This window comes from Vombatus ursinus, unplaced genomic scaffold (genome assembly GCF_900497805.2).
Source record: "Vombatus ursinus unplaced genomic scaffold, bare-nosed wombat genome assembly UNPS02014791.1, whole genome shotgun sequence".
In the NCBI taxonomy this organism is placed as follows: Eukaryota; Metazoa; Chordata; class Mammalia; order Diprotodontia; family Vombatidae; genus Vombatus; species Vombatus ursinus.
Genome location: NW_020954569.1, coordinates 50,752,236 through 50,766,033, shown reverse-complemented (window position 1 = coordinate 50,766,033; position 13,798 = coordinate 50,752,236). Strand labels below are relative to the sequence as shown.

The 13,798-nt window shown below is 37.7% G+C and overlaps 1 protein-coding gene across 4 annotated transcripts in view; it reads right to left on the bottom strand.

The window, feature by feature from the left end:
• KIAA1328 (KIAA1328 ortholog) overlaps positions 1–13,798 on the bottom strand; it is a 468,197-nt gene that overhangs the window by 262,513 nt on the left and 191,886 nt on the right. For all 4 annotated transcript variants that reach the window (XM_027868902.1, XM_027868904.1, XM_027868903.1 and 1 more), the window contains exon 6: positions 9,294–9,424. In XM_027868902.1, coding sequence (XP_027724703.1) covers positions 9,294–9,424 — 131 coding nt within the window. The remainder of the gene's footprint in view (positions 1–9,293; positions 9,425–13,798) is intronic.

Here is a 13,798-nt window from a genome sequence, read left to right as displayed (position 1 = left end):
TGAGAAAACGGCATTAGATTTCTTCATTAAGAGTTCACTGGGGTGGGATGCTGGGTGCTTTGCCTCGTGAGCCAGACGGACAGGACTGGGAGACAGTGTAAGAGGATTACATATATGTGAATTTTTTGCAGTAAATAAGACATGCTACCCAAGGAAATGTTCCAGGGCACATTTCAGACTCTAAGATGTTTTGCATAGAAGCTATTCAATAATAGTTATGAAGTCCCGGCTATGTGGTTTGGGTGGGAGAATAAATAATATACGAGTCTCAGAACTACCAAAAGAGAAGACGCAATCAGAAATCATCTGTAATCTCCACTTCTTAGATGGTACAGACCTTCAAAGTTAATAAACAAGATACTGGTCAAGTTCTATTGGATATGGCTTTTAATCACTTGGGTATAACAGAAAAAAGAATATTTTGGTTTGCAACATGGTGAAGATTCAGTGGATTCTCCTAGATGGCTTGAATCCAGTAAATCAATCAGAAAACAATTCAAAAAGGACCTTTCCCCTGTACCCTGAATTTTCGAGTAAGATTTTTTTATACGTGATCCCAACGCTTTGCAGCAGGAACAAATAAGGCACTTATACTTCTTGCAAGTGAAGATGGTTATTTGTGAAGGAAGGTTAACATGCCCTCTTAATTCTGCAGTAGCTCTTGCATCATATGCAGTACAATCTCACTTTGGAGACCATAACTCTTCACTGCATCTTTCAGGATATCTTTCCGATAGCCAGTTTATACCAGATCAGAATAAAGACTTTGTAACCAGAGTAGAGTCACTGTATGAACAGCACAGTGGCCCCAAGCAACCTGAAGCAGAATACTGCTTTATTAACATTACCCGAACACTAGAATTCTATGGAGTGGACTTGCACAGTGGTAGAGTATGTTTGTTTTTGTTATTTTTTGGTTGGGAAATTTTACTATGGTTTTAATTTTTTTTAACAAGAAGATGTCCTTGGTTAATAAAAACTATTTCCTCTCCAAAGTAGATGGGTGGACCATTATGAGTTCTAATAAAGGGTTCTTCTCTTTTATGTTGGAAGGCTGATACAGAAATTATTTGTTTTCTATTGATTATTCTTTAATGTTTTTACTCTTTGAAGGATTTTTTTTTAAACTGGAAATAAATACTTTTTATAAAGTAAAAAAAAAGAGTTCACTGGTTAGGTAGGTACACAATTAGTCATAATAATGCACATTACACTATGCTAAGTATCAGTCACCAAGCATTTATTAAGAACTCTACTACATGAGAATACAAAGAAAGGCCTAAGTATATAAGAGATAAAAACAAAGTGCAATGAGAGTTCTGAGGGAAAAAAAAATATTTCTGGCTTACTTTATCAAGTCACTCATAAAGATGAGGATTTAAAAGTTAATCTGAATCACTGGTAAGGGGTTCCCTCAAGACCCAAGTCAAGAGCTACCTCTTTCAAGAACTCTTTTCTGATTCCCTAACTGAAAGTTTTCTCTTTCACCACAGTTCCGAGCTATAAGCATTTAATAAATGCTTTCTGACCAAATGACTTCAGATTTCTGACAAAACACTGTCTTCATCTCTCCTTTTGCACTTAACACATGCAACTTTGTACCATAGTTATTTGAATTAATGTACCCACTTCTTGACCCCCCAACCCAGTCCTGTTTCCAATTAGACTATAAACTCCTTTATGGCAGGACCTATATATTATTTTATTTTTATATCCCCAGTGCCCAGGCACAGGACCAAATGCACATAGCAAGCAATGAATAAATTTTTATCAAATTATTTGGTTAAATTGTTAAATGTTAAATATTTTATTTCTCTGAAATAATAAGAAAGCATGAGGTGGTGGCTAAAATTCTAGCCAAGTGATCAGGAAACCTGGGTCCAGTCCTAGTTAGGCCCCAATTGGCTATGTGATCTTAAACAACTTCTCTGAGGCTCACAGCTTCCTTATTTGAAAAATTAAGGAGCTGGATCAGATAATTTCCAGCTCTAACAATTTACAAATCCATAAATAGAAGAAGGGTAAACATAAAAATATTTTGCCATGTAGAGAACAAAAGGAATTCACATTAGATGAACATGATATTGTCATTAAAGTCAAAAGTGAAGTCAGTTGTTGTGAATGGGGAGACTAGAAGCAGAGATCCTTAAGCAAAATGGAAAAGATTTAGGACAGTCACTTTGAGTTAAGCTAAAGAGAGCCAATAAAAGGTGAATAAAACAACTGTGCTAAAGCAGTGAGGGCCCAGTTGAAGTGAGAACATCAATTTCTTGTGTGACTTTCTAAAGAAATACTCAGTGACCTTAGAAAAGACTAGAAGGATGAGGATGGTTAACGTTACCCAGAATTGATGATTAGTAAGTAGTTAAAAGATAGCAAAACATAAAGGGAGAGATTCAAGGGTGGAAGCAAGTGTATCATTGAAATGGATGATTTTGGAGGTAAAGACTAGCTAATACGATTTGTCAGTAGAGTCAACCATTAGGTAACCACTAAGACTGCAAAATTAAGTGATAATTTTTGATTTATTAAGTACAAATTGGCATCTATGGATTTACGAGAATCTTAAAACTAGTGACATCATTATATTGGAGTCAAGATAAATGTGCCTGACTGTGGTTGATCAAACAAATATAAGCTCAAAAGGCTCTACCACAGGTCTGTAAACAGTTCACAAATGAACATTTGGAGTGAAGATGTCTCTACATTTGCACATCTCACATTTCTTTTGAGGCACTGCAATTCTGCTTCACCCACAGAGCACAGTGCTTTCTTTGATGTGGGTATACCATGCTGGGCAGTCATTTGCCAGTATCTCCCATGTTTCACATTTGATTCCACAGTTCTTCAGAGAGACCTTGAGAGTGTCCATTTATTGATTCTTCTGACCTCCACGCGAACATTTGCCTTGTGTGAGTTTTAAGCAAAATAGTCTTTCAGGCAAACACGTGTTTGGTATTTGAACAATGTGGTCAGCCCATCACAGTTTGCGTTCTCTGCAGTAGAGTCTGAATGCTTGGCAGTTTTACCTCAAGAAAGAACCTTATCAAGAAAGGACCTCAGAATCTTATCTTTCCATGAGACCTTCAGAATCTTCCTAAGACAATTCAAATGGAAGTGATTCCGTTTCCTGGCATGGCACTGGTATACTGTCCAGGTTTCACAGGCATACAACATGAAGTCAGCACAATGGCTCTCTAGACCTTCAGTTAGGTAAGCAGTGTAACTCTTCTTTTCTTCCACATTTTCCTTCGGAGCCTCTCAAACACTGAGCTAGCTCTTGCAATGAGTGCATTAACCTCACCATCTATGTGTACATCCCTGGAAAGTATACTGACAAGGTTAAGTGAATTTATTCACAGCATTCAATATTTCTCCATTTGCAGCAACCAATGGTTCCACATATGGATAGTGTGGTGCTGGCTGATGGGGTTTTTTTTGGTGTTAATTGTGAGGCGAATATTAGCACAAGCAGCAGAGAATCGATCCATATTTTATTACATCTCAGCCTCAGAGGCTGCACTGAATGCACAATTACCTACAAACAAAAATTTTATGCAGCAACTCTCCCTCCACTTTAGTCTTGGCTTGTAGATTTTTCAAGTTAAATAATTTACTGTCAGTGCAATAGCTAAATGCTGTTTTTGTCCTCACTAGAAGCATCTGACAACACTGATGAAAACTTCATGCTCAAAAACATGGGAACAAGCCCATAACCTTGCTTCATTCCACTGGTGTCTGCAAAGAGCATCATCCAGTATCCAGAAGCCATGTAAGCATGCCATCATGGTATTGGCATACTAATGAACTTCTCTGGGCAACCAAATTTTGCCATAACTTTTCACAAGCCTTCATGACTGACAATATCAAAGGCCCTGAGAAGATCAGCGAACGTTGTGTACAGACCTCTGTTCTGCTCCTGGCATTTTTCCTGGAGTTATCTGCTGCAAACACAATATGGACCATTCCTTGGACCTTTATGAAGCCACACCTACTCTCGGGTAAATGACCATCTTCCAAGTGAAGGATCAGTCCATTAAGAAAGACTGGCAAGAATCTTGCTAACAATGACTAAGAGAGAAACTCTCCCTCCCCACCTGTGATTGTCAAAGACTAGAAGGATGAGGATATTGAAGGTGACCTAGAATTAATGACTAGCAGTAAAAGAATGTCAAAACATAAAGAGAGTAAAAGATTCAATGGTGGAAGCAAGTGTATTGTTAAAAATGGATGATTTTGGAAGCTAATATGATGTGTCAGTTGTGTCAACCATTGGGTAACTACTAAGACTGTAGAATTAAGTGGTTTTTTTAGTTCTGTATTGTCAAAGATAATCTTTGATTTATTAAGCACAAATTGGCATCCGTAGACTTAAGAGAACCTTACAATTAGAAGATACTTAGGAATCCCATATTTTAGTATTTCTTAATCATCAATCCATGAACCAGCAGCTTTTTGTAGCTAATTTTTATTGGTTACAAAACTTACATTACCAAAGGTCTTAAAAACATTTTTTAAATGACTACTAATTTCTCCATTTCAGGCCTCTACTACCAGCTCCCTCTTTCTTCACAGCTAAAGGTTCTCAGACACTGAGTTAATGAGAGGTTCTACAGTGAAGCTGCAGATGGCAGCACAGCCAATGGTAAAGAGTTTGTATTTTTTACTGGTCCTCAGTGTAGTTTTGTGGGGCAGGGGCATTGATCTAACAAAATCTTTCTATGTACACCAGTCAGCCAGTTCAGTTTTAAAAGCCTTCAAAATCAAAACAGGAACAAGAAGCTTCATAGCCATATCTCTGTAGGCTGCTTGAAAGAGTATACCAGCTGAAAGTATCCATGGAAACAGTAAGGGAATAGGAGGTGGCCCTGAGACTCAATATTCCACATGGTTATAAGTACCACATAAGAGTAAAAAATAATGCCTCTGATACTGAGAGGATTAAAATGACCCAGGAATTAAGATGTAATTCCTGGCAAAGAAAAAAAACAACAACACAGCACAAACAACTTTTGTCCAAAATTTTAGGAAAAACATGTAACAGATGATCAGATAAGAAAATGGAAGAGCTCCATGAACTGAAAGACTGCCATCACACCAAAGACCACCTTCAGATCTGGAGAGTGCTGATGAAGCAATAATACCCACTACCACAGTCCACAACCTCCATTTCCTCACAGAGGCCAAAGGGATCCAGAGAAAATGGCAATAGCACTCTCGAGATTCTTTTAGTCTACCTTCCAACATCAGCAAGAAAAGAAGTTGCCAAAAGGTGATACTATAGAATTTATAACAACCTGAAGTATGGATTATAGTTAGAGACAGAAAAGAATAGTAAGGCCTAAACCTAACATGCATGTCAATACTTTTACAGTAAAGGAAAACTGCCCCCCAGACTACTGCCCTGGCTTTCCTCAATGTATAAAGTGCTAAAAGCATGCCATAAACTTTTCAAAAGGAAGGTGGCCAATGAGACAATAAGACAGTTTTAAATTTCCTGAATTACACGGGAAAGACATTCAAGACACCAAAAACATTAGTGTGAACCAATTCATTCATCTAGTCAACAAAGACAGAATGACAGGTAATGAAGACAGAGATTAAGAGACTGGAAGACCTAGGCTCAAATGATACTTTGGACACTTTCTAGCTATGTGGCCATAAGCAAGTCACTTAACTTTTCTGAACCTCAGTTTTTCATCTATAAAATGAACATAATAGTATGTGTAGAACATACTTCACAAGATTGTTATGAGGTGAAATTAAAGAGCTATGCATTGTATGTTAAACGTTTTATGAGTGGGGGCCAGATTTCTAAAACTTTGCTAGTTTGGATAAGAAAACATGGACTTTTACAGCTGAAAAGGACTTCTCCAGAAACTAAAGTACAAAACCCTGCCAAAGTAAAGAAATGCTAGAGTAAATCCAAGACTTATTTACCAAAGTGTGTGTTTGGGGATGGGGGGGAGGGGTACAGGGAGAAGTTGGTGATTACAGGTAGAGATCCAGAAATAAAATGAAAAATGATTCAAGGTTTAAAGAAAATCAGAGATAAAAAATTCCCCCAGGAAGGTTTCCTTTTGTTGGAAATGAAAGAAATAGAAACAGATATGATACATACCCTAAAGAGAGGCAAAATCTTAAGTCAGAACACTGTTGATGAATTGTGGGTGAAACGTGAATATGAAACAACCTATACAACCTAATCTGAGCCAGATAGCAACCAACTTTATGGAGAAAAAATGAACAAGACTTTCAAAGTCAAATGAATGCTTCATGAACAATAAACAGCTACCACCTCCATCTCAAAACCTGGATATCAGTTTTGGATTTGTTGTTGTTGTTGTTGTTTTTAAAGGCAAATGCCTTGCTTAGGAAATCAATGAAATTTTACATTGATCTGATCCATTGCTATTCACTGGGAGAACCAACAGCTCAGAACTCTGCCCCTGCTTGCCCCCAACTAAAGCCTCTGGTCCAATCAGTTCAAAGTCTGTGTTTTTCATTTGGAGACAAAAGATAGGGTGTAGCTGTCACCTTTTGGAAACAAAGGCCAGCAAAAGCCAGATCTTTATCATTCTTGATGCTTTCCCCAAAAATAGCTTTCTTGGAAAAGAAGCTCAGACTCAGAATCTTCAGAATGACCTCAGCAATGAGCACATGTCCAATTCACCCTTTTCCATGTAGAAGGAAAAGAAGCCCTCCTCATAGAAGTTCACAGAGGCTTTTCAACAAAAGTGGAAATACTGATGATACAGCTGTGCTCTAAGATGGAATTGATCTGCAGATTCTTTGACTTAGCCCCTAAAGAAAATAGTTGTCTCTGCTTCTAGAAGGCAAGTAGGTCAGTTGTCTCTGAATGACAAGGCACTCTTTAATTTTCAACTCCATTTCCACAGCAGCTAGGACTGCATTGGAATACACTAAACCCTTTCTAAGAACAGGACTTCTGTTTTAAACACTCAAAGTGACAACTCAGAGACTGTAAGACTCCACTAATGTGCTATGTCAATTCTTCAGAGGTCTCTCTGGGCACATGAAGGCTAGGCCAGGGGAGCACATGCTCTGGCAGTTCCTACCAAGTTGGCAAGGATGCAAGTACAGGCTTAGCATCTAACTGTTGTATAAGGAACACAATGCTTGAGTTCAGGAAACCAGACACCATACTAGCGAGAGGATAATGCATTTTCCACCAACAGACACTCACAAAAACTATCTACTAACAACTAGAGAGGATGCAATATTGCCACAGTGGCAAGGAATACCTTCACCACTAAAATCACAGTTACTTAGACTCAAAAGCATTCCCCTTTTTGAAATATGTCTTTTCCAAACATGTACCTTTGGTTGTTACTGCTGCACAAAAAGCCAACACTGTCACACTACTAGGGTAGTGGCTGATTATTTGTTCTCCTTTCTCACCCCTCTCTCTTCCCCTTCCCCATTTGTAGATTATGTGGAAGTAGGGACAAGAAGAGGTAGGGAAAAATTAAGAGCCCATTCTGAGGCACTATTATCAACTATAAATCAGTCCCTAGTCAAACTTACCAAGAAATTACTAGCTTACCACTGTAACACAAGAGTAACATCCTGCTCTCCAATCAGACGGGAAAAAAAGGGTTAGACCTCCTTATGTAGATGTCTTTGGAGCCCCCTAGTGACTATTTATTGCCATCACATTCTACATGTTACAGGAAAAGATCATATCAGAAATAGGCCCTAAAGCTCCACTTCATACCACAACAGATCTGTGGTTATGTAGTCTAAGGTAAATACTGAGGAAAAAGTCAAGAATAGGACTCCCATCCAGATCTTCTTTCAGCACTCCTGAGGAATCTGACTAGAAATAACTTACCTAAATAACACCCTTTTCAATGTGACTGACAAGTACAAAGGATTTCCAGAGACAACACAAATGCGTTTGAGACCTGTCTCCCTCCCTTTTATGGTGACACAGGTTTTCATGCACCAAGGTAGAAAGTAAATTTCATAAAGGAATTTAAATTCAACTTTCATACTCCTAACAATGTATTACCTCCTTTTAAAATTTTGGGAAGCACATTTCCCATTTGAAATACAGTATTTTAAAGAAGTGGGCTATACTAGTAAAGTAGCTATGTTCTAAAGTCTGACCTTTAAAACATGATATCCATTCAAAGAAGAGAAAAATAGTACACTATCCCTATTATAGCACATCATCAATTTTAAAAACTTAACTCTAGTATATGTATACTTTAAAATATTAATCGACATCAACTCACAATACAATTTAAAAAACCCAACAGTTTCTATTTTAGTACATTTTTATATTTCATGTTCATTATAAAGATTTTAGAGAGACAGTGTGTCCTAGGGTATAGGAGCTTGTAGTCAGGAAGACCTGGGTTCAAGCTTTGTCTTCAACCACTAAGAGTGTATGGGCAAATCACTTTGGCCCAGGTAACTCTCTCAGATTTATAATTGCATAAGAACTCTAAGTTACAGACGTTACCAATATAGCATCAATGGAGGCAGTTTCCCAACCAGGATTTTCATTCAAGCAAAATCACAGGTCTAGGACTAGATTATTGATTCCTAAAAGGTAAGAGCTATATGTGTTTGCTTTGCAAAATATAACCATGAAGAGAGGACATTTTAAAATACTATATAGTTATGAAATGTGTATACCTCATAGACACTGCAATATTTGTGTGTATAAATATATATTTATCTTTAAAAATAGCTAGAAACTTTAAAGTCTAAATTCAAAACCCTTACACAACTTGTGCCATCTCATTTCAAATAATTTTGAAATATAAAGATGACTTAGGTAAGAAGACTTAGAATAGTATATAATTGTTTTTCATAAGAACACTGATCTTTCTCATTAAGGAACAAAGCAATTCTTTCTTTCTTTGTTTTGTTTTTTTCCCAGTTCCTGCTGTGATCAAATCTCAAGCAGGAGTTTCCTGCAATGATCAGGAGCATGCATTAAGTGATTATGCTGACCTCTGGACACTGGGGAGAAGGAGAGGGGAGGAGAGAAGGGAGAGAGGGGAGAGAGCAGAACAGAGAGGGGAATAAAGGGGGAGAAAGAGGAGAAAGCAGAGAGGAGAGGGGAGAAAGAAAAGAGAGAGGGGAGAAAGAGATGGGAGAGAGAGGGAAGAAGGGGAAAATGGAAGGTAAAATAACTAACTAAATTGACTGAGGATAGCACTTCTACAATGGAAAGTGAATGTGTTCATTCTCTTTCAGCACCTTGCTGGTCTCACCATCAAAGGCTAGACAACATAAGGTGAAAGGTTCTTGCTTACCTGATGATGCTCCTTCACTTTACCAGTGTGGAGTTCTGAGAGGGACAGAGAGAGCTTCTGCTGCTGTTCAGAAAGGTATTTCTGATAAAGACTCAGAAGTTCCTGGCACTCTCTATACTGTTGCTGCAGGGGTGAGATAGCAAGTTAAGGAAAAAAAGAGAAACTTTCCAATCTCACCTTTAGATTTTTCTGTCTTTTCTAGAAGACAGCCCCTACCAACAGAATTCAGATGGACAGCTATGTGGGTGAAAAAGCTTAAGGTCAAAAATCAGCATATCCAAACAATTAAAGAAAAAAAAAATATTGACAATGAATTAAGCAATGACATCCCATTCAAAGAGACCTTTCCTCCCCTAATTATCAAATACACAAAAACAAAGGCAAGTAGAATTAATGAAAGAGTAAAGATAGTTATAATTACTTCCTAAGTAAAAAACTATAAAAACTTCATTTCAACAAATATTTATTAATCATCTTGATATGATAATGCCAGGAACTAGGCTATGCATTGGAGATTTAAAGAAAATACTAAAATAAAACAGTCCCTATTCTTAAGGAGTTTAAAATTTTACTATGAGAAAACATGAACAAAAAAAGGGGGGGCTTATGATTTAATTATAAAAGCCAGTCAAGTCAACACTTCATTTTTAAACTGCGGGGCACAGAGTTGCTTGTCTAGGTAACCACTCAGGTCTTTGTATTCAGTTACCAAAAAAACAAACAAACAAACAAAAAAAAACCACTGCCCCCATGCACAACTCTCTGGCCCCTCCAAACTTGGAAGATCTTTAATAAATAGAGCTGCAAGAATACCCAGTCACCACGGTCATATCTGTGGGAGGAGACGTTTGTGACCAGGAAAGAAATCTGTTCTTCACCTGTCATTGTAGTAATTTCTTCCCTAGTCCCTTGTCTTACAGCACATCATTTCTGAATCTCCCCCTTATATTTAATTATGCACACTGCTAGTACAAGATTCATTGTCCAAAGGTATTATTCTGTATAAATACCTTAAAAACAAGTTGTCATGATTAAGGGTTGGAATAATATTTCTTAAATGTCAAATATAGTGCCTGGTTTCAGTATTCCTTAACATTTTCATGACCTAATCACTGCTTTTGGGCAGGTTCGTGTTCTAATCACTTTTGCCAATCATGACTGCATAAATAACTGACTGCTTCATTATTCCCATTATCAACCTTAAAAAAAAAGCCAGAAATGGCTCGTAGAAGAGAAGCCACTTTTGGTAAGGGGTCAGGTTACTAAGCTTGGAGACTAAATTAATAAGGAGAGCTTGTGGAATACTTTACTCAGCATCTTACAAAAAATAACGGTATAAACAATGGTCTAAATAAGCTAATAGGTTTTCAGAGTCAATCCATCTTAGACCAGCCTGGTTTTACATTTTTGTGCATTTTGTCAGCAAGCTCCAAAAGACTGGAATGATTTGTGGTGGTCTCAGGAGCCTCTGCCAGCTATGATGTATATAAAAGGAATTTTTTATTCCAGCTGTAACCATAGGCAGTAATGTTTATAGAAGGTGAACATATTAGCCTGGACACAGGGTATGAATTTTACTCTCGAAAAAGCCAGTTCAATTATACAGCCTAAGAGTTAAATGTCAGTATTTGAAGACAAATTATAGGTAAATTCATTTAAACCCATGTTATATGGCAGAATATAAAAACAGACAATCCTATCTTTATCAATTTTTTTTATGTCCTTCTTAATTCACCAGATTTCCAAATTCCCCCTTCCACTCCCCCCACCCTCGTGGCATAATAAGATTTCAACTCTTCATCTGGACAGCATGATTCATGTTTTTAAAAATGTGAGTGAAATGCCTGCATCATTGATTTTAGGGGTACACTGAAAAAGCAAACAGATCTTTCTTTATTGTGATCCAATGAAAGAAAACGATGCAATAGACACAGTTAAGTCAAACCCAAGTGCAAGTTTGGCACACCCAAACCAAAGCACACTAGTATCTAACTCAAGTGAGCAATACAGCAATCACTGCAAACTCATTCTGGGAAGTAAAGGAAGCTTTTCTTGGAAGTGTCCATGGGGAAGTGTCCAGGGCCTTTTGGATAGCAACCCAGATTTAGAGCTACAAAGACCTGGCTTCAAATCCAATCGTTGAGATCTACAGATTGCAGGGGGGGGACCCCAAACAAGGCACTTGACTTCTCAGGGTCCTAAACAATTCTCCAAGAAGAAAAATTACACAAAAGGTCGCAATCTGCACTGGTAGAGAGAATTTCTTTATACATGTATAAATGAGAATGCATTTATTAAGCTGTATGTGCCAAGCAATGTGCCAAGTGCTAAGAAAACAAATCCACAAGCAAATGTAGACCCTGTACACAAGGAACTTATATGTGATGGAGTCAAAAATATACAAGACTGTGGACCAGGGAGAGATATTTTGGTTTGGAAAAGTAAAGATGGCAAGTAAAATGAGAAGTGAGTAGATTGACATGCTTTTTCTAAGATCAATGACAAAGTTGATTGGATTATGGGTCCAGACAAGAAAGAGGGGAGGAGGATAATGACTCAAGTCACATGGCAGCTAGTGAAGACAACTGGGCAAGTGAAGTTCTTTGTAACAACAAAATCACAGGTCTAGCCCCTATTCCTGTAAATAGGAAATTAGATATAATATTTAAATGCAATTTATTATTAAATAAATGCACATAAGCCTAAACATTTCATTAATTAACTGATAGAGCTGATGAGGAAAGACTATTTATATAGAGCTGCTCCTGAAAGCTCAAAAACTAAAATGCCTTCAGGAAAATGCACAAATAAAGGAAAGAATAAAGAAGGATCTACACATTCCTCCTTTATAATGAATGTATAAAAAAGCATTTATTAGGCACTAAGTGCCAGGCACTGTTTTAAGCAATGACAGAGAAAGGAGATCTGATCTGGGGAGTCATAGCAATGGTGATGTGATTCACAGGGGAGGGAGAGAGGAAGGAAGGGAGGGAGGGAGGGAAACCTTAAAATTATAGAAATGTGAGCTATTATTATGTAGAGGAAAGGAAGACTAAAGGTACGGAGGCCATGAAAGAAGAAAAACTTTGAAAAACAAATTTGGGGTGGGAAGGAATTGAGTATTTAAAGCTAATGCAACAATCTGGAACAACATAAGCCACACCATGACCTCTGAAGCTACTTGGGTCAGTTCTTAGTTACTAGGAGAAATAAGTAACCCAAAGAGGAGGAAAAGATAAAGACAACAGGTTTCTTTTATTTTGTTTTAAAGTTATTGTTCTTTTCCCTTATTCTTTTGGCTCTTCTTTTCTTCCAACTTTTACCAAAGATATGGTGGCAGAAATCAAAATAAAGCACCAGTTCAAACCCCACTGAAGATCTTCCCGTAGCCCCACAACCTAAGAGTGGGAGTTGTAAAAGACTTTAAGCCATAAAATATTGTTGTAACCTGAATATGAGGCAGAACTGACCATGCCTTGACCTCTTGCCACAAAAACAAGTTTAAAATAGCAAAAAAGGTACTACTCCAATGCTGCTCATACTTTTTAATTTAATTCGACAAACATTTATAAAGCACAGCTGGTCTGCAGAGCACTGTGCTAGAAGCCAGAGGAGACAGTTATTTAGGTAAGAGGGATATGATGGGCAAGAGTAATACAAATAACACAGGGTGAGTAAAAAAGGAAAACACAAATACTGTGGGGAAGCAAGTGTAGGAAAGGCATTGTTAACAGGTGGATAAGGGATTCAGAAAGGCATCATGGAGGAGGTGGCATTTGAATTGGACTTTAAAGGATAGAGTAGAGATTTGACAGTGAAAGAGAAGGGCATCTTGGGCATTGGGAACAGTATGAGCAATGTCATTTAAGCAGGAAAACATAGGGTATGTTTAGGAGACTTTGACAAATTTGACAGGAGATATCCACTCGCCATTCCCTCACTGCAAGTTCCCACTTTAGAAACAGAAGTTTTGGCAAAAAAGAGAATTGGTTTACCATGATCCACCCTGATGAGCTTAGAAAAGGGTGCCTATCTTGCTCTAATACAAAGGCTAAGTAAACAAGAAGAGTTGCTGAGGACCCATCTACTCTACAATTGACAAAAAAACTTTGTCGAAATTCATGCTCTAGGTCCACAAACTGAAATTTTAACTTTTAATTAAAGAATAATGATTTTTAACTAGGCCAAAAAAAACCATCCTAAGACAAAAATAACAACATTTATCTGTCTAGTTGATCTAGTTTGTGATCACATTTGGGATTTTCTTGGCAAGATATTGGATTCATTTGCCATTTCCTTCCCCAATTCATTTCATAGATGAGGAAACTGAGGCAAACAGGGTTAAGTGACTTGACCAGGGTCACATAGCTAGTAAATATCTGAGGCTGGATTTGAACCCAGAAAGGTGAATCTTCCTGACTCCAGGCCAGGCCTCTTATCCACTGTGCCACCAATACACATACACACACACACACACACACACACACACACACACACACACACAC